General features: G+C 41.6%; 2 protein-coding genes across 2 annotated transcripts in view; one reads left to right on the top strand and one right to left on the bottom strand.

Annotated features, from left to right (window-relative positions):
* rbks (ribokinase) overlaps positions 1-23,974 on the top strand; it is a 48,092-nt gene extending 24,118 nt beyond the window's left edge. Inside the window, exons 7-9 of the mRNA XM_075448100.1 lie at positions 5,172-5,263; positions 11,265-11,453; positions 22,277-23,974. Coding sequence (XP_075304215.1) covers positions 5,172-5,263; positions 11,265-11,453; positions 22,277-22,450 — 455 coding nt within the window. The 3' untranslated portion in view covers positions 22,451-23,974. The remainder of the gene's footprint in view (positions 1-5,171; positions 5,264-11,264; positions 11,454-22,276) is intronic.
* On the bottom strand, positions 22,559-25,750 carry mrpl33 (mitochondrial ribosomal protein L33). Its single transcript, XM_075448101.1, has 4 exons — positions 25,633-25,750; positions 25,287-25,305; positions 24,580-24,686; positions 22,559-22,981 (listed from the first exon to the last, which is right to left on the bottom strand). The coding sequence occupies exons 1-4, from the start codon at positions 25,652-25,654 to the stop codon at positions 22,932-22,934; spliced, it is 198 nt and encodes a 65-aa protein (XP_075304216.1). The 5' UTR covers positions 25,655-25,750; the 3' UTR covers positions 22,559-22,931.
* Positions 25,751-26,101: the final 351 nt, after the last annotated feature.

Raw genomic sequence — 26,101 nt, 5'->3', positions numbered from 1 at the left:
TCTGGAATCCGGTGGTTTCTAACACTATAGTTTCATCCATGCTCACAGGTTTCGTTATAAAAATATGAATAGAATAAAAGATGTTAGTGCAAAGCTGTCTGTATATGACCAGGATGTTGACCTTACTCTCTCTTTGAAGTACGACCAGGAACCCAGACGTTTGTGAGATTTGATGCTCTAGAAAAAGACACGCATAAACATTTGAAACCCCGATTTCTGGACAGATGTTTTGGCCTGTGGTCCACAGATTCTTTGGCAGATCGCAAAGATCTCAGTCAAGACCAACACTCTTTGATTTAAGATGATAATACTCCCAATCCTACCTCTAGTAGCGGCAGCCATGTTGTATGTATTGCCAATAAGGAGGCTTCAATTCAAGCCCACTGTGTTTAAATAGATCAGTGACATAGGTGCATACCCTCTGTGGGAGTCTGAGACATTGTGGAATCAGCCATTAGTGCTATTTTACAAGACACATGCACACTGGCTTTACTTTTGACACCCACTGACAACATCCATCTATACATCTATCCATTTACAGGGCAGATAAAGCAAAACAAAAGGCAAAAACTCTACATCTTTACAATATCAGATCTGTGGATGCTGACGTTCACTTTCTGCACGTTTGCAGCACTCACTGTGAAAGAGTGGCTCTCTGAACAGGACAGCGCACCTTTACCTCACATGCGGTCAGGCAGGCCCTCATACAAACATCGGTTTCAAGGATACTGTTATCATCATGAGGATTTTAAACCAACTGACCTCAGCGTATCGGGTAGTTGCCACACAGCAGGATATACATAGTATTACTTTAAAGGTGGTTTTGTGAAGCCCCCACATGCCACTGACTTGTATGACCTAATCAAGCGAGGCTCAAGAAGTGGACCATAGTCATATTCTCACAAGTATTTTCCAAAAACAAGGATTCATGCACCAAGAAGGGCTCATTTTGGACCACCACCCTCGCTCGGTCCCATCTCTGCCTCCACCTTAGTTTCATAACCAAGTTACTGAGCTAATCGTCCTATTATTAGCAGCCCTCCACGTCATCCGAGACGTCTGGGGAGCCTCTCGCCTCTGTCATCGGGGCCTGTCGTCCATAATCGCCCGCTGCAGGCTGCCAGAACGATGGAGTCGCAGCCATAACCGTGTTGCAGATGGGATACCCAGATGGCCTCTCTGAGCGCCTCCCTCCTTCTTCCAGCCCCCCTCCTCACCGTGTCAACCGTACCGCGGCATTCAGCTCGGCATGAGGCACCAGAAGAGATGCAAGGCGAGCGGGGACGTTTGGCAAAGATGCCACCTCCACGTTGCCACACCAGAGCATTGCGTAAATGGAGCTCTCTCGAGGGACTGGGTGTTAATGGATTTGTCGACAGAGATTTAATGACGCGGGGGTGAAGCGACACTCAAATTACGCAAATGTCACCATCGAGAAACACATACTGTGGATGCCAGATCTTAGAAAGCCTTGATAACCTATGCAGAAAAGTTTACCCCTCGCGTATGCAGTTATGTGAGGGAAAAACTTTTGTATGCATTATTTATTGCCATTTAACATTTAATATTGAGAAGTTAATGGAATTGAAATAGCTGTGAGAACTGTGGAAATGGAAGGAGATGTGCAGTTTCACTCTTTCTATCCCTTTCCGCTTTCATCCCTTCTTCCTCCTCCTCTTCCTTGTCTAAGCAAGAAGCTGCTATTATATTTCTCACCAGATGCAATTAGAGCCTCTTAAAGCCCTTTCACATACTCACTGATGACTCATTTCTTTTGTGTGTGTGTGTGTGTGTGTGTGTGTGTGTGTGTGTGTGTGTGTGTGTGTGTGTGTGTGTGTGTGTGTGTGCATGTGTGTGTCTTAATGTTTTCACTCTGGCCGTGTTTCCCATCCACCTTTCCTCCAAAAGCAACCACATCAGCAAACAGCTGTATTTTTGTGCACCTCCAGCTCATGTGCGACCAGACTTTGAACCTCGGAGCATAAAAGCCCAGAGTCATGACACACAAACGCACACGTGCTCCGCTGCCAGACGTGACTCAGTATCCACACATCCCAGAATTGCCACATCTGTCCCAAGCAGCTGTGAGTGGATGTGTCAGCGCTGGTTTGGGCGGTTTCACCAACACCTGGAGAGCAAAACAAAGCAACCTGAGGCAGACGCGACGGTTTGTAAGACGCGCGGAGGAGCTGCTCGAATCATCAGTGAGGCAGAGTCCTTCATGCATTAGTGTATCAGGGATTTCACTCAAGCTACTCCTGTGAGAATATTGGTGAGATTCCATCCTCAGCTGTCTTCTACTTGCTCATTACATGGAAATGTAATGAGCAACTGACCTTTGTATTTGACATCAGCTGGTCTGTCCATGGCTACAAATAATAACATGATTATTATTGCGCAATTCCATTACTTCAAGTATTTTCTCTTTATAAACCATCAAAAAGAAGTTAGAAAAGCCGCAATTATTAAAGTAAAACTGAATTTGTCTGCAGCAGCATGATTGCATAAAAAGGTCAGTTTGACCCATGGAGAGTAGGACTTTCTCAGCATTTTGTCTATGAACTGTGCCTGCATCATGCTTCGACATGGAAAATAATTACCAGAGGAACAGTGGATTATCACAAAGCTGGAACAGGATCCAGGAAAATAGATGACTAACTAAATCTCAGAAGTAATCAGGAGCTATTGAAGGAACCATGGCACTTCTAATCAGAGCTGCAGTGGCCATCCTCCTCAGATAATGCCACATAATAGCTGTGAAAAGCAGATGGGCAAGTGTTCCAGACTTGGTACAGGTGTTATCTGTGGAGTTTCTGTGACATCAGACCGTATGAAGGACTCTGCACAATCTCAACTTCTATAAATGGCAACCAAGAAAGAAATGGTGCTCTTTGGCGCACAGATGCAAAAATAAACTTTGAATAAACATTGAACAATACAAGAAAGCCGGTTGATGTTTATAACACATTCTCCAACCAAATGAGACAAAGATAAATAGTTTTGTTCAGACAGGGTCCAGTATGTCTGAGGCGTAGCTCGCCAGGACTACCGGTGAGAGCAAAAGATGCCACATAGAGGACATTTACAGATTGAACCATGAATTCTTGTGAAATAAGAAAGTGAAGATGACTCCCACTCTCTAAGGGGAAAAGGGGAATATTCCACCATGAATATCATCTGAAACATCTTTCCGAAATCACACAAGAGCTTTTAAAGAAGTAAAAAGTACTAACTGTGGTGTTGATGTATCAACAAATCAAACGAGGAAATGGTGTCTGCTAACATGACGGTGAAATTGTAACAAGTATAGATTTCAGCCCTAAACGTGACAGTTTTCTATCCCTAACCAATTAATGTTATTGAGTAAACTCAACTAAAGTGTATGAACAAATGATCGATGAGGACGTATCAATGGGAGGACTTCGAGCCGAGAGCAGCTATCTGTCTCTGAAAACTGGAAGAACCCTCCACGCTGAAGAGGAATGAGTTTGGCATCAAAAACTAGGATTTAGAACATTTTATATTTGAATCTCAGCACTGGCAGCTGCACTGATTAATGCTGCAGTGTATTTGCACAGCACTGTTTGTCTCTTAAACCCATTCAAATCTGATGCACCGTACACTTTCTTTATTACTCTCAGACCGGGAGTGTCAGGTGCCTTCTTTTACCTTTCATCTAAGCACTGCATGGTGCTGAATTTCATAAAAGTCCAATAGAAGAACTGATGTTGAAGAAGTGTTCGAAGTTTCCTTTAATTCACCCCAAAGAAAACAAGCGATCCATACATGGCCACCACAGTCTCAACAGCTGAAAAATTGACATGACTTTTAAGTAACCAGGAGCTGTAAGCTGGCTAACATCCTTTTATTGTGACATAATAGGTTGAACTTGGATTTTATGAACATAAGAATATAATGCAGTTGACTGGTGAATCTAGACACAAATTTCATTATCAAATTTGGCAAACTAAACAGAGCATGTACTGGATCTTTAATTCTTATCAAGAAAAGCATCTTCTGCAAGACAGCTGGCTATGAGAAGGCTGACACATTTCAGAGATCTCACGCTTGTCTTGGAAAATGAAGTAATGGAAACTGTGGCGCAATTCAGTCAACAACGAGAGAGAGTCGGAAAGAGCCCGGTGTCACCTCCCTGCCCAATGTCCCTCGCTCGTGGGAATACATAAATGCAGCACAAGTTCTGCGTGTGTGCTGAAAAACAGACATCATTTCCACTTTTACTCGCGAGCAGGCCAACATCCACCTCAAAGCGCCAGGTGGCCAAAGCCCTGCGCAAACCCACGCAGCTGCTCTCTTATGTGCCCACGCAAAGACACACACACACACACACACACACACGGCAACAAGAAACACAATTCTGCACAACAGACTTTGATGTCACCGGCACTGATACGTACATTTCCCTCAGACGCTCACACTCTCACAAGGCTTTATTTTGTACACAGAGATATCAGAATTAATCGCCTCGTCAAGCTGGGCTTATCCTCACACATACACAGAAATCACGGTATTAGATGCATTAATGCTCGCTGCTCATGAATATGCATCAGACAGTGATTTGCAACACATACAGAGGATTACTTCTGACACACACTCTCGCTCTCGCGCTCCTTAATGCACAGAGAGGGTCACAACTCATCACACCCACACACTGACACACATATATACGGTTATATGTACACCTCATGTTGAACCCTCACTCCTCATGCAAACCTGGAATTGTAAACCCTGCAGAAAGCAGCAGGATGTGAGATCTTTTCATCATTTTTTTTTTCCTCTCAGAATGCTAATTTGATTGTTGAAAAGGTGTCTTTTTTTTTTTTTTATAGAAGCTTATCCACTTGAGCTTTGCTTGCCAGAGCAAACCCCCAGTGATAGCCCGCTCGCCTTTGTTCCCGTATGACGTACAATTTAGGTGTCGCCAGATCTTAGCAGTGTGGCTCAGAAATGAAAAAAAAGATTGTTCAAAGAATTGTAAAATGTGTCACTGAGGGACATTGTTCAGATTTGCGTCCTTTCAAAGAGAAGCTGACAGCTGTAACTTGGTGCACCAGTGGGAACAATTCCATTTTTCAGGCCCTGTTAATGACTGCATGTTATCCTGTTATCTGTAGCTTGTGATGTTTGACGCTGTTGTTTTCTTGTTGCAGTCAAGACAATATTCAACCCAGCACCAGCCGTCCCTGACTTGGATTACAATTTCTACAGAGTGTCTGATGTGTTCTGCTGTAATGAGTCTGAGGTGATGATTCACACAAGCACCAACACATACACACTTAAGAGTCCCCACTATTCATCACAGCAGCATAAATCTGTCCTCACACAATAACTTTGTGTTTCTCAGACTTCCACACATGAGAAAACTAAACGAGCTGAACACAAACAACGGTCGAAGAAACTGCATGCGGTTTACAGAGCAATTAAAAGACCCTAAAATAGGCAGAGGTATGAAAGGTGGAAAAAGGTTGTGTTTTACAGATAGCACTATGTAGCATCGATGGCTGGTTAACTCAGTTCAACTCAACTTTATTTATATAGCACGTTTCAAACACAAGTATAACTCAAAGTGCTTTACAGAGCAAGAGCAAAATGAACACAAAACAGCCAAGGATCAAAAAAAAAGGAAGTAATTCAATTAAGTTGCTCATGAAAGCAATGAAAATAGCAATGAAAGCAGTGAAATCAGACTTTAAACAGAAGGGTTGGAGGTATAGAAAAGACAAACAATAAAGGGAATAACAAGCGAATCCGTGAGTTTGTGACTTTATTGGTTACATTAAAACAACGATTTTTTTTATATTACAGGTTTTACCTTTGTATAGTCAGTTTTGAAAGAAAATGTCTTAAACATTTTGATTTGTGTAATTACACAGCTTGTCATCATTCATATACCTGTGTTGGCTAAGTACTGATATAAAGTTTTTACTTGAGTGGATTCGATACGTAGTTTGCTACTAGTTTTAGACCTCATCCTCTATTTGAGAAGATACAGCAAGCTAAAAGTAGTCCCTGCTAATTATATCTTATGACCAGCTGGAAGTGTGCAGTGGTGTATTTCTCTGCAACCGCCTTCGGTTTTTCTCTTATTTCTATTTTTTCATAATGTTTTAGAAACAGACAAAAATATGGGGGAAACTACACAAAGTGGATTTGCAGCTTCATAATTTCAGAAGATTAAATCAAATTTCAGAACATTTGCTGCACAGAATAAAGTAGTTTGAACAAGATTTATTTAATAACCTGTAACCTCACAAACACAGTCAGTTAGTGATTTGTGCGTTTGGACTTGGACTATGGGCTGTAATATGCTTTTCAGCTTAAACACTACATTCATTCCACTTTTACTCTTGCGTTATTGTGCTTTGAAAAGCCAATAGCGCAAAGTTAATGTTCACTCAGCACCATTAGAAGGAAACGATGGGAAGTTTGAGATGTTATGAGCTCCCACACCTTCACAGTTTTTCACAGATCCATCTGCACATCCTGGGTCATGAACCCTGCCGGCACATCAGTTACCCCACTGCAGCGCTCATCCATCCATGTGAACTCTCTGCTGTGAAGAAGGCAACAAATATGTCTCCTCCCTTTTACAGTAAAAACCGTGTCAAGGCACCCAGTGAGTTGACTGTCAGATGATGACGGATGAGTGGCAGGGGGCAGGGATAGATGGGAATAGTAGTAAAAACAACATGGCAGATGTGCTCTTTGGCTGAGTCAGTCACCCCCTCGGGGATAAAGTGGATGAGAGTTTGCAAGGCAGTCTTTTTTTGATGTGGTGATGCAGGATGCCGAGGTGGCGTCGCCAGGTGTGGGAACATGAAAGGGAGAGTTGACGAAAGCGCTACACGTCTTCTCTGCTTTTTCACGGGTGTCAGGTCATGGAAGTGCTGTCATGGTATTTATTGTGCCGTATGCAGGGGTTGAAAGTGCACAGAATATACCACCCAGGGACAGGAATTAGTACTCTGCTGACACTTTACTCAAGTTGAGGTGAAACAGTAAATATCTGCTGAACTCACAGCGTCTGATGTGTGTTTAAAGTTAAAGACAAAGTATTTTTGCATTTAATGGTGTGGAAAAAGCCAAAAGAAGTGGAGGTAATCATCCACAAAAATCAGCAGGAGTGTCTTACAAAAGTAGAAAAATATCTTATTGTCAAGGTTATACTATTAAAAACAAAACCAGATTCATCAAATCAACTCATTTTAACTGATAAGTTTAAAGTTTAAGTTTATTCAACAGATTTAAGCATGAGTTGTTCTGTTTTGTTTTGAAATTTTTACCTTTTTTAAATCATTTTAAAGTTAAAAAAACTATACTAACAGAGCTCCGACCATGCAGTGTTACACAGCACATAACATATGCTTAGTATCACTTCTGTTGTAAGCAGGGAATATGCCTGCACCACAGGTGAGAGCAGCATGTAGTTCACCTTATGTTTACATTTTTACGCTGTGTGCCCCTTCACACAGAAAAGCTGTGTTTTTTAAAATTAAGTCACCAGAGTCAGCATTTATTTTGGCAGTATCAGCCAGCACTGGCTTAAACCTTTTTCACACGTGAACACCAGAGAATGTCTGGAAAATGTGCGGAAAATTAAGTGTGGATTTCCTCTGCAGTTGCTCTTTCACATGTGCACTTCACAGCGTGAGATGTGAGACAACCAGAAATACTTCAGAGTGCCGACTCTGTGTACACAGAGGAGGTGGAAGAGATGGATGGGGCTCCCTGATGACTGTTTCTGAGTTGATAATAACTCCACATTTACTTTAATGTTTCCACCTCAGATAAAGCAACATGCAGGTCAGCAGAGAAAGAAGGAAGCTGCAACTCTATTCACACATCGCTCGGCCATGTTCTGCGGTTATTAACAGGGACGGTTGAATAATCTTCATAAGAATTCCAGAGAAAATGCTGGATTCTGACATACAGCCCCTCCAGAAGATGTCTGGGAAATATCAGGGCTGCAGTGCACTCATATGTTTCTTCCCGGTACTGTGCAGAGGTCTCGAGCCATCCATCATGTATTTGTTTTTAGCTTCCAGGCAGCCAGACTTTCTTGTCATCTTTTGAATGCTCTTGAGCAATTGTTCTCCAGACTTTCTCAAGGTCTTTCAAAGTTTTTCTTTCTACACATACTCAGTCCAGTCCTTGTTAAACACTGATCTATAAATCATTCAAGCACCTGACTCAAGGAATGAACCAGTGTTTTCTCTATGCATAACAATTTTAAATAGAGTTTTTCGGCACTTTGTTACCAGCAGCCTGTCACAATGACGTGAATTTCCATGTCTTTAGTTGAAGCTATGACAAATGCCATCAAGTAGTATGGTGATTCCCAAAGGGCTATTAGATTAAAACTTGGCATATCTCAGCATGGTGTGCAGTGTGTCCTTAAAACATTTGAGTGTCAAGAAGCCGTTCTTAAGGAAGGGAAACAGGGAGAAAAGGCTGAGCTGTGCCAAAGGACACAAGAAGTGGGCTGAAAATCAGTGGCAACAGGTCTGATGGAAGGATGAATCCTCCCCAGAGCCCGGACCTCAACATTACTGAAGCAGTGTGGGATCATCCTGACAGAGAACGGAACAAAAGACAGCCCACATCCATCCAAAGAAGAGCTTTGGGATGTCCTTCAAGAAGCCTGGAGAACTATTCCTGAAGACTCCTTAAAGAAAGGACAGAAAGCTCGTCTGAGAGGGTTCAGGCTGTGTTGGAGAATAAAAGTGCTCAGACCAAATACTGACTTTCAAACTTATTATAACTGTACAAACTCTGTTTTGTCCTTACATACTGTATTTCCATTTATGTTTGTACTTGTTTCAATAAGTTTCTACACCCATTTCCCGACAGTATATAAAGAAGTGAGGGGTGGCTCAGGACTTGTTGACTGAACGATTTATTTAACATGAATTTACATCTAAATAAAGTCGTTGAATATCAGATCTGTGTGAAGCAGAGAAGGAAAGAAATATACAATTATAAAACAAACTGTAACAAGCGCACCTGTTTATGCATAAACAAGGACTTTCTTTGAAATACACCCACATTGTTAATAATTTTATACTGCATATGTTGAAAAAGAAATTGCTGCTCTTATACATGTGTGATAAGCACACACACACTCACACACACACACACACACACACACACACACACACACACACACACACACACACACAAAGTGGTAATTCTACGTGAACACAGAGGGAGGTAGATTGATTCCCTGCCCTGGTGTGAAGCTGATGACTAACAAAACGGCTCTTTTTCTCTTTTGGCATCTGACTGCAGCGGGGTGGCTGCAGGCTCTAAAAGCACTGATACGCGCCACGATTTATTTTTTTTTAACTTCCCCAGGTCATTGTTCACTTTCACAGATCACAGGAGGGGGGGGGGGGGGCTGCATCTTGACCCTCCCGTGCGATACTATACTAGCTGGCACACATTCTGCACAGGTGAATGTTTTTCTGTGTGTGGTCTCTCGACGTGCGGGGTGGGAGGGGTGAAAGGGAGCTTTCAGGATAACAAAGTGCAGGCGCTCTTTGATCCTCAGCCCACATGCTACGCTAAAGTGCCTTACAGTGAAGGGAAACATCTTTGATGTCCACCTGAAGAACACCGGCGCCCAAATGGATGTGTCGTGCACAGATCACACGCTTTATTAAGAGTGTGATAAGGCAGCGAGATGTTTTAGGTCATGGATGCGTTAAATGCTGTTGGTGCTTAGTGTAAGTACTACGGTGAAGTTATTTTAATCCTGTCAAAAAATGTGAGGAAAGTCGGCACCAAAATAAATCTCTAATACACTATTTAATCCAACTGCTCAAAGATTTTGTTGATAAGCTGTAATATTTTCTATTTAGGAGCTGGAATGAACCATTTTTATCTGATGCAGTCTGGTTTTTTAATTATTGCTCCTCTTTAATTAAAACACAGTTTTTATATCACATTTATTAGAAATTAGTCAGGTAAACATGAAAATAAATAGATCTATTTTCCAAATAAAAGGCCAGTTGAGTAAATGCAGTTATATTTATATATTGTTAATATTTATTTAATAATATCCTTTCTTTAAAGCTTTGATTTTGATCCTTAAACATAGAGTCAAACCAAATCTCCGTGCACGATGGAGATAACAGGGTACTTTATTAGTTATAAGTGTGTAGGTGTGTGTGTCTGTCCAACTGTGTGTGCGCTGTTACGTTGAAGTGTGGAGACACAACAGACAAAAATAAACCACAGCGAATGGATAGTAAATGACACAATAATTTCTAATGTGCAGAGCATGTTTTTAGCTAATTGTTTAAAACCTCACACAGTATTCTGTAAACTGCATGTTTGCTCAGACTATTAATCATTGTCGCTTTGTGAAATAGAGAGAATGCCATGGTTTTGCTACAGTAGTGATAAAAACTGATCAAAGCAGAGATCAGGAGTCAATTTGATTTAGAATTATTTCTCTAGCCTGTAGAACTATTGCTCAAGACCATTGCTCAGCACAGTCATGTCATGTTTTGTATGGGCAGCATCTCCGTGTTAAAAATAGGATTGAATCAGGTTAACACAGAGTTTTGCTGACTGAAAACACAGCGTGCTGTAAAAACTCCGCCACAGTAAAGAACAGTAACAGTGAGGCTCTTAGAGGTTCCTGCTGTGCAGAAAACAATACTGCGGCTAATCTTCGTCAGGGTTCCCATGACTCGGAGGAGAACTGCCGCGGCCTTGAAGACTCTCAAACATCAGCTGTTTGAGCCCTGCTTTGTCACAGTTTAGTCATGCTGGAGCCAGATGAAGTCAGAGGATCTTCTCTTTGAGAATGTGTGGCCTGCAGACCACTGACGGATCCTGCAGAGCCCTCAGACTGAGTGTGCTTTATGAGTCTGTCTGACTGCTATCAGTGTGTAATTAAGAGCTGACTCATACCAGAACTGTTAACACAAAACAGTTAGCTACAGAAAGGAAAGAATAGACTACAAATTAGAGATCTGTGGGCATAAATGGCTGCGATATATTTAACTGTGTCCATTAAAGTGACAAAACATTTTTTAAATAAAAAGGCAGAAGATGCAGCTTTGAGTTACATGCAGGACGTGGTACTCTGGTTTTCGCCTTGGGGACTTTCCATTATGCAGTTTTTATTTATCCCACACCAGTTTGGGTTTTTCTCTGTTTTTAACTGTAATTCCTAACTTCTGGTTAAAGTGGCTCTCCGAAAACGCTGATTTATTTATGTGTCCTGCGTACAGGCAGAGCTGCTCACTGGCTGCCCGGTGAATAATGTGGATGAAGCACATCGCGCCGCTCAGGAGCTGCTGAGGCGAGGCTGCGGCGCGGTCATCATCACTTTGGGACCCCAAGGCTGTGTGGTGCTTAAGGCACCGGAGTCAACCTCAACACACGTTCCAGGTACCGCAGTCACAGCGGTGGATACGACGGTAAGAATGACACAAACACTCATACGTCTTTATATGTCAGTCATTACATATTTCAGGCTGTCATATTCTCTCTGAGCTCGATGTGATGTTTTCAGCGCTCAGGATAATATTAAAGTTAAATGTTATTCATTCAGGAGATCATTTTCACCTAAGAAAATCAAGCTGCAGCTATTTTGATTATCCACTCCCTTCTTATGGTTTCTCAGTTTTGAGAATATGCTGGTTTTCTTTTGCGTATGACAGTATTCAAACATATGGGAATTTAAGGCTATTCTACAACATGAATTTTTGTTTTAACAAAACATTTTCTAATTCACCTATTTAATTTTTAAGAATTAATCAAGAACTGATTAAATAAGAGATGGTCATCACTCATCTCCACCCTGGTTAAGAAATAACTCAAAGGGCTAAATTCCAAAACTAAATGTCTTATTAAGTAAAGTAAACTTGAAATGCCACAAACTAGAGACACGAAATCTAAACATTTTTATTTATTTGATTTTTTTTCAGCTACACCACAACGCAGTGATTTGCAAATCTCAGAAACCAGTATTTTATTCATAGTTGAAAGTGAGACATTTTACTATTTAATTAAAGAAATGAGCTCATCTGGAATTAGAAATGTGTCGAAACAGTTGGGAGGGACAACAAAATGCTGGGAAAAATGGCACTGAAAGAAGCAGCCGGAGGAACATGTTGAAACTAATTTGGTTAATTGGCAACAGGTCAGTAATGTAATTGGAAAAAAAGAACACCTCAGAGAGGCAGAGTCTCTCAGAAGTTAAGATGGGCAGGGGTCCAGCAATCTGCATTAAAAACTGTGTCAACAAATTGTGGATCTTCAGGTCCTCAGGCAGCTCTGCATTAAAAACAGACCTGATTCTGTCCTGGAAATCATTGCATGGGCTCAGGAACACTTCCAGAAATCATTGTCTATGAACACAGCTCATCGTAGCATCCATAGATGCAGGTTTAAAGCTCTATCATTCAGAGAAGAAGCCATATGTGAACAGGATCCAGAAACACTTCCATCTTCTCTGAACCAAAGCTCCTTTAAAATGAACTGAGGCAAAGTGTAGAATTGTTGTGTGGTCGGAAGAATTGAAATTGTTTTTGGAAATCTTGGTTGCTGCGTCCTCCAGACTGAAGCTAACATGTTATGGTAGGGGGGCGTTAGTGCCTATGGAACTGGAAACTTGTACATCTGGTAAGGCTCAATCAATGCTGAAAGGTGTAAATATAGACCATGTTTAACCACACACTGCATGTATTCCAGCAGTGGTAGTGGTAGAGTCCAGGTGCTGGACTGACCGGCCTGCAGTCCAGACCTTTCACCATCTGAAAACATCATTAAACAGCATCATGAAACACAAGTTATGAAAAAAAGGAGTGCTGAGCAGCTAAAATCCTCTATCAGATAAGAATGGGACAACATTCCTCTTCTAAAGGTCCAGCAGCTGGTCTCCTCAGTTCCCAGATGTTTACAGATGTTGTTAAAATAAGAGGGGATTCTACACAATGGTAAACAAGGACCTGTCCCAACTTTTATGAGACGTGTTGCTGCCCTCAAATTCAAGATGAGCTAATATTTTTAACGACATAGTAAGATGTCAGACTTGTTCTGTTGTGAATTAAATATTAGTTTATCAGAGTTGGGGTTCTTCATCTATTATGACAAATATATACAATTTTGGGTGGCTTCAGAAGAGACTTCTATTGTCTTTGATTTATTTGATATTATTCTATTCTGGGAACAGATGCTTTAAAGGAAATACTGTCAGCAGTAAGTTGAACTGCAGATATTCTTGATCTCAGTAAAATGTGTATGCTGACAAAAAGAACTTTCCACATCAAATGGAAAATTATTATTGTGCCCACCTGTTGTGGAGATCTGAAATCTGTCAGGAATTCACTCTCTTTCACAGAGGAAATAGTCAGATTCACACTTTCCTGCTACTCCTGGAGATCAGCATGAAGGTTGTGACCCCCGCCTGCTTCCCCTAAACGATTCTAATCTTTAAAACAGGGCTAAGAGTGCATTGAGTCATTTCATAACGGCCTCTGTGGCCTGTTTTCGTCACATGAGCCTGGGCTGGATGTTTGCATTTCCTGCCACAGAGGGTTTTGTGGGCTTGTGTTATACCAGCCAAGCACGTCATCACACAGAAGTGTTGATCACGTCTTTACTTCAATCAAACTGGGACAGGTTTAATTGTTTGTGTAATGGCTCATGTGCACAAAACTTTCCTTAGAAACTTTTATTGTGCAATCATTTCTCAGAGCTGGAGTGAAGCCATCATGTGGTGTTTGTACATCAAACCCACAACAGAGATTATGAGAGAACATGTACAGCAGATTCAATTTCTTAAGAAATCTTGATGGGTGTCAATGCAGCTACTGCCAGCCGAGATCCATAACTTGATAGACAGTTTCTAAAAAAAGAGTTCACGTTCATCTCATTTGAATATCCATTAGCTTTTGTTTTGCCTGTGAAACAAGTTTCAAATTATTATTTTAATGACCTGCAAGAATTAATCTTGTTAGACATCCAACTTCTACAAATCTACAGATCCTCTCACTAAGTTCACCTGTTTGATGAGCTCTGATCAGAGATGACACACTCAATTTGCATGAGCATTTAAGTCGAGCTAAGAGTTCAACCAGGCCGTTTAACCGCCTTGTCTAAGTTTACATGCACAGGAGAAGAATCGAGTTATTCGTTTATCGCGCATCGTAGATGCATGTATAGCTGAATTCACTGCACAGATGTTGTCTTTAGGTTGTATTTAGATTGATTTTTGTTCAGTTGAGGCCTCGGGCAGAGCGACAGTCTGCCAAAATGCATGTGGGACGTATTCTACCCCCAACCGCATTATCTGGTTGTGTTAGTTTTGCTTTGTGAGCTTAGGATTCATATAATTTCAGATTTGGTCCAAATAAGTCAATCATTTTATTTTTCTAGAGTCACGTAAACATGCTGAATATCTGTTATTATTCAGGACAAATAGGAGCAGCCACGATTGAAAATTTCACAGAGAAAGAAGAACCTGATGCGTCAGTGGTTGCTATGGTGATTACCGCCTTTATGGGGATGTAGTGGGAAGGGAAGGAAACTGGACAACACGGACTGGAAACACAGACTCGATGTTCACAAACTATAAGTTCTACTGGAGAAATTCTTGAAGATTGTGTGGCAGAATCTTGTGCTGGACATAGATGTATTTTCTAATGATTTACTTTGTACCAAACAGTTTTCATGACCAATTAAAGAGACCCTTCGTAGCTCAAATATAAAAGGAGTAAAATGGATTTCTGGTGGAAGAAGACAAAAACATTTTGATTTTTAAATTGTACATCTAGAGTTTTTTTTTCTCTAGATGTACAATTTATTTATGGGTATGATTATGTTTAAAAATAAATTTTCTGAATATTTTACATCATCACACTAACCTGAAAATTTTGGGAGAAAATCATAATGCAATAGTGTAAAAAACTGAAAAGATACGGAAATATTCATTCAGACAGTGTTTCCTGTGACCCGTTTAAACATGGAATGATGCTTCCTCTTTTAAATATGCCTGAGCTACAGCTACAACCACAGTGTGTTTTCTCAAAGTGAGACAGCAAAACTTTTTTAGTTGATACGGTTTTTACACTGGCGCTCTCCCTATAAAGCAATAAGCAGTGTATTTTGAGTGTGTGAAACAGAGGAGAGACGGAGGGGTTTGGTGTTGTAGCCGGACTAAACAGCGTCATCTTCTTGTTTTCTCAGGTCCCTTTGCAGAGACATAATGCTTACTTTTGTTCGGTGTGTGACCTCCTCCCCTCCTTCGAAAACCAGACACATAACTACCCTCATTCACCATCTTCACTCTTCCCACATAACCCCCCCAGGAGTACTCGCCCTCCACCCCTATCCTCCTCCTGTCGTGACTCACCCATTGGGCTTGCACCAGTCAGCACAAAGTTGTGGTCGGGCCTGCTGCATGTCCCCCCTCCAACACACATCGTCTGTTCTTTGATAGGCCCATAAATCCTGTTGTGTTTAACTGTTTTGGACATCGTAATCCCTCTTCCAGTAAAGCTCTCTCTGCTTTTTACTGGTGAGGGAATAAAAATAAAAAAACAACAGGTTGTTATCATGCACTGCGTCTGAGCTTGTTCTGGTAACTCCGGCCTCTCGGTTGTGATGCTTTTGTGTGATAACGGCCGTTTTCTCCCCGGCAGAAATGTTTCTGAAAGGTGGCGCGCTTTTTGCGGTGATTGCATTAGGATGTAAATTGAAATCTGTGAACATCAACACGCCAACTCACCTGCGATTTCTCACTAATTTAGCTCGCAGGTGGCATGACAAACACAAACCCAGCTTTTACCATCACTCCACTTTGTTCCAACTCATCACAGACGGAATGCGTCTGATTGATTGATGCAGCCTGCTTAATTAGGTGCTAATGTGAGTGCATAAACATTCAGCTTTCTTTTGACAGTAACTATTTCATCATCACCTCCCTCTCCAACTGTCTGAATAACATTCTGTACACAGCAGGAGTAATTATGGTCTGAGTCAGGGCCGTGAATCTGGAAAAATAAGAAAACAAATCCTCTACTGTGGGTCTCCCCCATCCCTCCTCCTTCATCCATTTGTGCCTTTTTTGTCTTAAATTGAGTGCAGGCTTCCCTCACTGAGATCACAGCCTGGGCTGTTTTGTGTGGACAGTTGGATGAAACTTAAGCGAGCACACACACACACACACACGAGCGCACATCCAGTGCCTTTTAGCCCCAGCAGAACCTGGGTGGCCTCGGTTTCTACTGCTCTGGGAGGTCCGAAAGGTAGACATTTCTGCCTAAACCAGACATTACAGCGACCCAGTAGGTCTGGACGGGCAAATTATTCCCATTCTTTTCCACTGAGAGGAGACACGCAAGAGGCGATTGCATGATTCCTTCCTGGAAGTCTGAGGTAAGCGAATGCCTCCTGAGCTTTGCATTCCTGGACCCTGCGAGCTGTGGGTCACAAGCACAAAAACTGCCACATCACCGTGTTTTAATGGAGCCCACGTGAGGCGGCAGCTGCTGTTTAGCAACCCAGATGTGTGACCACTTCATAGTCATGTTGATCAGTGTTCTACACAAAGCACATCGGAGCAATTATGTGTGTTTTTGATCTCCGAGTCTTCCTGGCTCATTACTTTAAGGGAGTCGTCCTCGGTTCGGTATCACCGGAAGCTCCCTGGCGTGGAAGCCGCTGTGAGTCATCGCTGCCCCTCGGTTGGTCTCTACTCTCCCCAGGGTGCCTTTCGTTGTCAGAGGGGTAGGCTGCAGGTGTTAACTGCTCACAGCTCCATCTGTCACCCTGGAATGGGAGTCAGGATCACAGGAGGCGAGTTGTGGAGGCTGGCAAGCTTCAGAGGGTCCATCAGACTCTTTTAGAGATTTGAAATGTTCTAGAAGTTTTGGAGGTATCGCGCCCGTCTTTGATGCTTGGTGCTCACTGCTTCACTTTACATAGATAAGAGATCTATGAAAGAGTGTGGGCGCTCCTGTTGTCTCTGGATCTTCTGCTGATGGACTTCTGTTTCTGTGTGCTCCTTTGTTTGCAGCTATTTCTGCTTGTTTGAACTATTCAGCTTTTCATCTTTATTCCAAACGCACAGCATCATGCTTGTGGAAAAGATAATTTCCCTGGAGTTTTTGTCTGCTGCTTTGATTTCATTCAATTGTCAGGGGCATTTCCTGTGAACTTTTGAACTCTTACTTATTAGAAAGTGAGCATCAGGCACTTTTCCATTACCTGGTTTGGAGGGAATAAATTTTTCCGTGAAGTATCATCGGCAGGTGACATATTATATGGCTCGAATAAACAGAGGGGTGGTCGCCATCCAGAAATAAAACTTATAGGGAAAAGTTATTTCAGGTGCTTGACAAATATACACACATATGAGTGAAAATATGGCATCCACACCCAAGAATAATGTTCAAAATATCTTCTTCTGACAAGAAATAATATGATCCTGATCAGTAAAAATACATGTACTTTTCATCTGTTTTGCACAAGCTGTTTCCGTCCTTGGTTGTGCTCAGCAACACTTTCAAAAACAGGCAAAAACTTCTCGCAAGCTACTCTGACTCGTCAACTTTTCAACTTAAAAAAATGGACAATAAAAATTTCTGTAGAACTAGAGGCAGGAAACTAAGTATCGAGTTCACTGTGAGAGAATAACATCATGTCCTCGACTTTTACCCTAACCCTAATCATTTTGCCTTCTCAACAACATCAGAATTTTTAAATGCTATTTAGACCCATTGCCACGAGATCATGTTAAAAAATATGACACAAAATATGCTCCTCCTGTCTCCTATTCCCCAAACAATAATGACGGATCCCACTGCAAAGAAGAGGAACGAGACAAAAATAATGGTGGTTAATCCTCTCCAGCAATAACAAAGGGTATGTGCAGGAAAACTGGAGCTGGTGGCTCAGTTATTGTCATAAACAGGCCCAGTTCAGCACAGAGTTCCAGAGAATGACTCCCTCATCTTAGTTTAGTAAATTAGTGTCATCTCCAAACACACGCTCTCTCCACACTCTGACATTTGCATCCATCAGCAGCAAAAGAGCAGCCATTGTTTTTTTTTGGACAAGGCACCATCATATTCACGCATCCTTTTATAGGCCACATCCGATTGCCTACACCTTGTCGCCTTAATTACACACGATCCACAGCATCAGTTACGCATGATAATTGACTTATTCAGTGTGTCCTCGCCCACCGGTGGGAGGGTTTTCCTTCCTGGAGAGTTTGATCTGGGCATCATTGATGCAGTCACCCCAAACAGAGAAGGTTCAGTTTCCTGAGCGACTTTTTACGGGAGGTTTTCAGCTTCCTTAGTTTGACTGTTTCTGGATATTGTGCATGAAAATGCATTTGGTTTCGGTACTGAGGTGACTAAACTGGAAATGACAATAGTAGATGGGTTCTGCGCCTTTTAGATGTTACACTTGAACCTCAAATGATGAAACTAGCTGTGCATCTCTTTACATAATTTGAATTTTACAAAAGGCACAGCACCGTAACCAGACTTCTGTGAAGAGAGAGTTCTTTGTAATTTGATGCTTGGACTGAATTCAGATAAGAACTAACAAGACAGTCAGCACATATTCATGACTGCTCCAGACCATCATTTTTATACTTTACATCCCAAACTGCGTGAAAACGGGTGTACTTACCTTTTTCTATATAATGCCCATGATGGTTGCATCCATCTTTTAAGCCAAACCTTAAAAGAAGTCAAGTCAAGGAGTCAAGTCTTTTTATTGTCAGATACACAGAACAACAGAGTCAGACTGGGAGTAAGAGTTCTTGTAACAGTCCTTTGACCATTTACAAGTCAAGCAGTTTCTATAAGTCAACATTAACTTGCTGTAGTATCTCAAAGCACAAAGCGACTAGTCAAGGAGTTCAGAGCACACTTTGTTAATCTGGTGAGTTCTCACAGAGGTGACTGCCATCATGATTCCCAACTTCAGTGTGAGCACCAGCAGGGAAGAGGCAGAGGGAAGGCAGCAGGGGTCAAGGCGCGACAGACGAGGGCAACCGGCAAGAGCATCACAGCTCCTCCACACCAAGCGCTTGTGTCACTTGATTGACAGGCCTCCAGATCTAACCTTCATCAAAGTGTGTCGAGGGCAGAGGCAGCGAGCTGAAGGGGGAAGCGCGTGTCAACCTTGTTGAGCTTCATTCACTTGATCCAGTAGCGTCACATGTCAGTCTCAGCGAAGGAGACGTTGTTATTAAGACAGAGAAAGGTTGGACGGTGGCTCATCCAGTCAAGTTAGCAGAAGGCTAGACTGGAACAATGAAGTCCTGTTTTGTAAGTCTGCCAGTGCTTTTGAGTCTGTAAAGACAGCGAGCCTTAGCTGGCAAACTGTACGTCTGTTTAACCAGTCGCTTAAACCTGTAATCAGTATTTTATTTGGGCATCTTATTACACATGTGGATATGATAGATATATGTAATGCAGTGTTATTTAAAGTGAAAAAGAGAAATGAACATAAATGTGCAGCGTACGGCTCATTAATCCAGTGCTTTTACAGTTTTTTAGAAATCACTACCCAGCGGACACAACCAGGCAAGGTTTCAATACAGATGTTTGCTGAACGCTTTTGAAATATTCAGCAGGGAAACATGTATTGAGACGTAGCCTTTTGACACCCTCAACGGCCAGGAATATACTCGCTTTTAAGGCCACCTCACATGTCCTGCGTTATGGAGCGTCACTTCAGCTAATTCTCAGAAATCAACGCTATGTACATAAAATTTAAACAGAAGTGACCAGTGGAGGCGCTGCAGAGATGGTGTGACTGGAAATCCAACTTCCATGATTTAGGGGTCTTGAATAGCATCCAAAATACTGCAGCCGTCAAGCTCTGCTGTTGTTCTAACATCTTTCAAAAACTAGCCTCTTTTTTTACATCCTGCAAATCTTGAATTTCTGAGTTCCCTTGTGTGCCCCCTAGTGGAATATTCAGGTAACAAGCTCATTCATCTAAAAAGCATTTAACCCTATTTAGCGCTGTTGACTGATATCCATGTCACAGTTTGTCATGAGATCGGGTTCACCCAGAAAACACCAGCTCATTTAATTGTTTCAATTAATTAATTAGTATTGAACACGATCAAATCAACTTCTGAGATGGATAGATCTCAGATTTGAACTGTCAAACGTTCTGCAGTACCGAAGAGATGATTAATTTAAACTTCAAAATTAAACTTTTTATTTTTAATAATTTATGTCTAATTCAGCTCACTGGTCAAAAAACAATCAACCAAAGGGATTACAGCAAGAAAAAAATGCAAATTTTAGCTTCGCTCCATTAGGACAGAAAGAACACAACTATGTTTAAACATAAAGAAAATGTTCATTTTCACTTAGAAACACTGGATTCTATAATTCTTTGCTAAAATTCACTAAAACCAAAAAAACTGCCTGGTGCTAAGTTACAAGTTCAAGGTTTTGGAAAAAGTTAAGGTACATTGTGAAGATAAATTACTTATAATTGGCTACAGTGCAAACTTTTTATTTACCTCTCTAAAGGTTTTTCCTCATAATTAAATCATCCAACTGCATCAAGTCTGTTGAAATAAAAGGAGATAAAAGGGAAACCTGTTTGGTCGTTTGAGTGGAGTCCACTTTCAGGTGGATGGATGAACCTCTTCCACATGGAGAAGCTGCACATGACGGAGGTATAATTTGACAGGCTTATTGTCTACTTGTTAAAAAAAAAAAAAAAAAAAGAAAAAGAAAGTAGTTTGCTGATTAACAGAAACCTGTTTCTGCCACCACCCTGCCGGGTGTGGCATGAAACGGATGAAGGTTGGTTTCGCCGGGATTTGGCGGTAGATTACAGGCATGTCCACAGGCGATTTGGAAAAAGAATAAAAGAGGAATAAAACCCTGCGGTTAACAAGATAATCATCTCGTAATGACAACGAAGGCTTAAATCTTGTTGTTCACACTGTTCTCGACACACTGCGATGATCATCGGCTCCCAACCCCCACTGGAGTGTTATCATCGGGCCAGACCCAAACCAGTGGGACCGCTTCACCGAAGCCTGGTTTCCAAACGCTGGCTGCAGCCAGGCCCAGCCCAGCTGCCGAGCAGACATAAACACCCCACGGGTTTAAACATGGAAATCCACCAGGCCAGTGAAATGTTTCATCTCTGATCTCACTTTTTCCAGCATCTCTGCAGTCCATACCAGCGGCGAGCAGAGTGGGGGAAGGGTGCCATAATTCCCCTTTAAATGTCAAATCAACACTTCTTTTCATATGCTACGTACAGGAGCATGTTCGAACCTGCCTATCAGACATGAACCTCTCTGCCAGGGCAGGGTCAGATTTAAGGGGTTTTATCATCTGCCCCATGTCACTGAATCATCTCCACACAGCCATCACTGTGAGAAAAGAAAAGGGTTACTTTGAGCTTGGAGGGTAACCGGGGGGGCAGCTTACAAAGGTGCTCAGAGAAGAGAGTGCAATGAACTCTCTTTAGAGCCGAGGTGATGAGTAATGGAGCGGGCTTGTGAGAACCAGTGTCGGGGGGCCGTTTGTGGTTAAACATGAGCGTGTCCCTACATACCACTGTGCCTTTTCCCATCAGCGAACCCCCCCCCCCCCAACCAACCCCCCCCCCCCCCCCCCCTCCAGGGCGTAGACAGCACATTCCATCTTTATCAATAGATGAGGGAAAAAAGGAGGATTTATGTGCCTCCAGTGAAGCCAAAACCAGAGCTGCTGGCAGTTATGGTGAAACCATAAAAACAGCCATGTGTTGCTCAGCTGACTGAAAAACAATTAACCAACCGCCTGTCGTTTGATTTATTCTGTCCTTTTCAATCTTCAAGTTTGATTTAAAAAAAAAAAAAAAAAAAAAAAACATACCATCATGCTCTCCACTGAACAGTTCAGGTTTTTCTGGGTTGTTTACCAAAAAATACTTTGAAAAACAACCGATGCTGTGGAAAATTAATCAAAGATCAAAGCCCTTCAATGGTATTTTAGAAGATAAGCTGACTGATGACACATTCCACACCACAAAATAAGGTTTTTCAAACCACTTCAGGCTCCAAAAAGGAGTACAAGACCCAAGAGAGGCAGACCAATGTCACAGCACCCCCTGCTGAAGCTTACTGATTGTTTGCATAGTGATCCTGCTCTTTGCAGGAAAAATAAATAAATAAAAAAATCTTAAAAGAAGCAAAAGCTCTGCAGCATAGATTTATTTAATAATGCATTAACGTGCGATTGTTTCTCCTCAGGGAGCTGGAGACAGCTTTATCGGAGCACTGGCATTCTACATGGCTAATCACTCCTCAATGCCTCTGGAGGAGATGGCCCGCAGAGCCAATCAGGTGGCGGCGGTGAGCGTGCAGGGCGTCGGCACGCAGACGTCATTCCCGTTCAAACGGGACCTACCGGCCAAACTGTTCTGAGACCAGCTGAGCAGCTGGAGCAAGTCTGGACTGACTGACCACTGAAGTGTCTCATGGAATCAGTTGGTTGGATTACTGAACAAATCAGACAGTGTGACAGTGAAGCTGTACAGGATGTAATCTAGATCATTTATTTAACAGAATTATCCCTAAAGGATCACAACTTACAAATGGTTTGAGCACGTTTACAGAGTCTGAATATTTCACGATGAACCATGCAAACACATTATTCCACGACCGAACAGGTTTAAATCAAAGAGGTTGTGGTGGTCCGTGTAAAGTCTCTTCAGTAAAGTGATGGCGGCTGTCGATGCTCAGTCATGCTGAGCTGCAGCTTTTTTTATTGATCCAAGAAGAAATCCTCTGAAGCCGCCAGCCGATCAGAAGCATTGACCCTCCAGAGCTTTGTGGAATCCATGACAATAAAGATAGTCTGTTCAACCCTCGCAGGCTTATGTTGTCCGTATGTGTCGGTGCATCGTTAAATTGATTTGATCTTCCTCTTCTCAAAGAAAAGGACGTGCTTGTTCACTGCGAAGACAGCAGGCAGACGGAAAACAGACGTCAAGAGACAATTTACCACCTCTGAGCTCGACATTTTAACACGTATGCACATTAGCACCAGCTGCATTAGTAAGCTCGAGCTGTTTTGGTGTTATTAGGTCACGTCTTTCAGCTGGGTTTCACATGCAGTGACGGTAATTTCTACATTCTACAGAAAGCTTCTCCCACAGCGTGCTCACACGCAGTCTGCAACACTGGACGAGTGCAAGTTATCTGAAGCAAAATGGGTTCATCATGAACAGCTTTGCGTTGATTTTTGTTTCTATAAATGTAATCCACATGGAGACAATTGGGTCTTCAAGGATGTATTTTGCTAAACAATGACAAAAGAAAACAGATTTTTGGTGAAAATTGGTGTCTTAATAATTTCTGAAGCTGAGACGAGTGGAATATTTACACCCCCCACTGACTTCTGACCCTGATGTTAGCAACGATTCAAGTATTTACACCAGTTATATTTAAATGATCATAATAATGAACTTTTATTTATTTAGTATAAATCTATTAAACAATTAAAGACAGATTAAACAGCTTGAAATTAATGTGATCTGTACAAGCACAAGTATGTAACTGCTTACTTTTAATTTGAAATGTCTGAGCTTTATTGATCATTTGGTGTAACTGTAATGTTTTACAGTTCATTAGTGTTTGATGAATGGACCTTGATATTTTTCTATTTTTTAGTAAACACCCTCGCCTTTTGTCTCTGAGTTTGTACATTCCGTCTTAGTCCTTCCCACTTGAGCTATGAGGAGCTGAGGTGACATACAGGCGGCGGAAATATCAGGAAAACATGAGCTACGATGCTAATCTTAGCTGTTTTAAATGGGGCTGCATTCCACTTCTGCTCGTGCAGTTAGTTGTGGAAGGTGCACAGAAGTGGAATGCAGCCTTCATTAAAACAGTGCTTGTGCTTTTATGAGTCAAAATGAATTTGCTGTAATGATTGCTCGAGGTGGAAATGCATACATTGAATTAAACTACCTTGTTTTGGAGCAGGCATTTTAAACTGGCATTAGTTAAATGGTTTTGTTACAGCCTACTGCTGTATTTTACAATGGGTTTCATGAACATCAGCTGTGACCATGATGACATATACCACATGTGCCTGTAATTCAGTTTGCAACGTGGGATTAATGAGTCACAGCTCCAGATAAGACTTGCAAAATAGATATTCATGAGCATCCTCACTTAAAGCTCCTCGTGCTTTGCATTTAAGAACTGAGAGCTTTCAAGATGCTCCAACATCAAGGACGCAGGAGAGAGATGGGGAGGCGCAGATTAAAGAAACAAACCTCCTGATTGAGCACTACCGATGCACAGTGGCACAGTCCACCGCCACTTTAGTCACGAAGTCTACCTTTGGAGTCTTACATGGGCTTTTTTTCAACCTTTACACTTTCCTATTTATCTTTTAAGCAGTTCATTGTTGTTGAATGTTCTCACCTTTCTGGAATTAACATCAGCTAAAAACCTCTGACTTTCATGAATCTCTGTGGGGAGGGATTTGGAGCTTTCAAGTGCGTCCCAGCTCTGAGGAGAACACGCAGTCGGTCACAACTTACCGAACGGATCATGTTTGCGCAGCACCAGTTTCTCTCTGAGGCGATTCCTCTTTGTGTTGAAGAAATAACCCGTTCCTGCAGCGCTCATCATCTGCACCAGGATGGTCCTGAAGGAGGACAACACAACTGAAATGCTGAGTACACTCAGTATAGTTTGATAGCAAAAAATAAAGAGCCGTGAAAAAGTCACATGTCCAGTTTCCTCAAATGTTTTAAGGACACACTGCACACCATGCTGAGATATGCCAAGTTTTCAGCTAATAGCTCTTTGTGGAATCACCTTGTTGCTGCAAAAGTGCTTTTTTCTGTCTGTCAAACTTTGTTATCTTTGGCATTTTCACAAATGCAACTAAAGAAATGGGAGCACATGATGCGTCTTTGTGAAAGGCTGCTGGTAGCAAAGTGCCTAAAGATAATATTTATAATTGCCAAGTTGTTTGTACTGTGTAGACACAACATTGGCTCGTCTCTTAAGTCTTATTTTATGCTATGATTGCTTAAACAATTCATACCTGAAATTATTCAAGACCGTACTGGAAAGGAGTGAAAAAGCAGCCAATGTCCTTAAAAATAAGCCAGAAGAGCTACTGATCAAGACCATCTTAAGACATTACAGGAAAGTCTGGCTGCTTCGAAGCTAAATATAAAGAAAAGAGGGCTAGATTTAGACTTTTTTACAATACTGTGTGTTCAGACACTTCACTTACTTGGATTTTGCTTTGGCCACTGAAAAAAGAAAAGAGCACGGAAAATGCGTTTGAATTAGAAACAAGACTTCTAGAAATATAACTGTCATGAATGTATATACATTTATACAGCTACATTTAAAGTTAACTACTTAACTCACAACAAAGTCGCAAGATGACACGTTTTTAAATGACTTATACAGTATATATAAGTGATGATGACGGTGGGTATATGTTCCAGTAGAAATGTTCATGTTTAGCATTAGCATGTTAGCTAAGCCGACGCTATAACTAACTGTATATATAAGGACGACGCGGTGTTAACAGGCATTCTTCACTACATTCATTATGGGAATTAGATACTCACAGTTTGCGGTGGTAAGAAACATTATGAGGAGCTTAAATTACAATTAAAACACTCTATTAGATCACAACTTTATCCAAAGCAGGTCACATTGAACGCTTGTTGTTCCGGTGCATGAAAAAAACACATCCGGGTCTTCTTAAAGGTACAGTACACCCGATCTCCCAAAGCTGAATTTAGAAACCGAAAAGGTCCCTAAACCACAGTTTTTTCTTTCCCACATGAAAACTTAGACTGGTCAGAACCGGTGTAGGTTATCTTACAGATAATAAAGGCTCTTTTAAGCATACTTTGACTTTTCTAGTAAAATAATCTATCCAGATTTTGACCAGTCTAAAGGTCCGGTCATAAACCTTTTTTGCTTTTGATGTTTCTCACTCAGCACAATTACGTATATGCACATTTGAGTCAAGCTATAGTTACAGCTCGACTTGGCCATTTAACTGAACCACAGTCCTTGTCCCAGTGGACA

Source organism: Odontesthes bonariensis, chromosome 17 (genome assembly GCF_027942865.1).
Source record: "Odontesthes bonariensis isolate fOdoBon6 chromosome 17, fOdoBon6.hap1, whole genome shotgun sequence".
NCBI classification, from domain to species: Eukaryota; Metazoa; Chordata; class Actinopteri; order Atheriniformes; family Atherinopsidae; genus Odontesthes; species Odontesthes bonariensis.
This window is presented reverse-complemented; position numbering and strand designations above follow the sequence as displayed.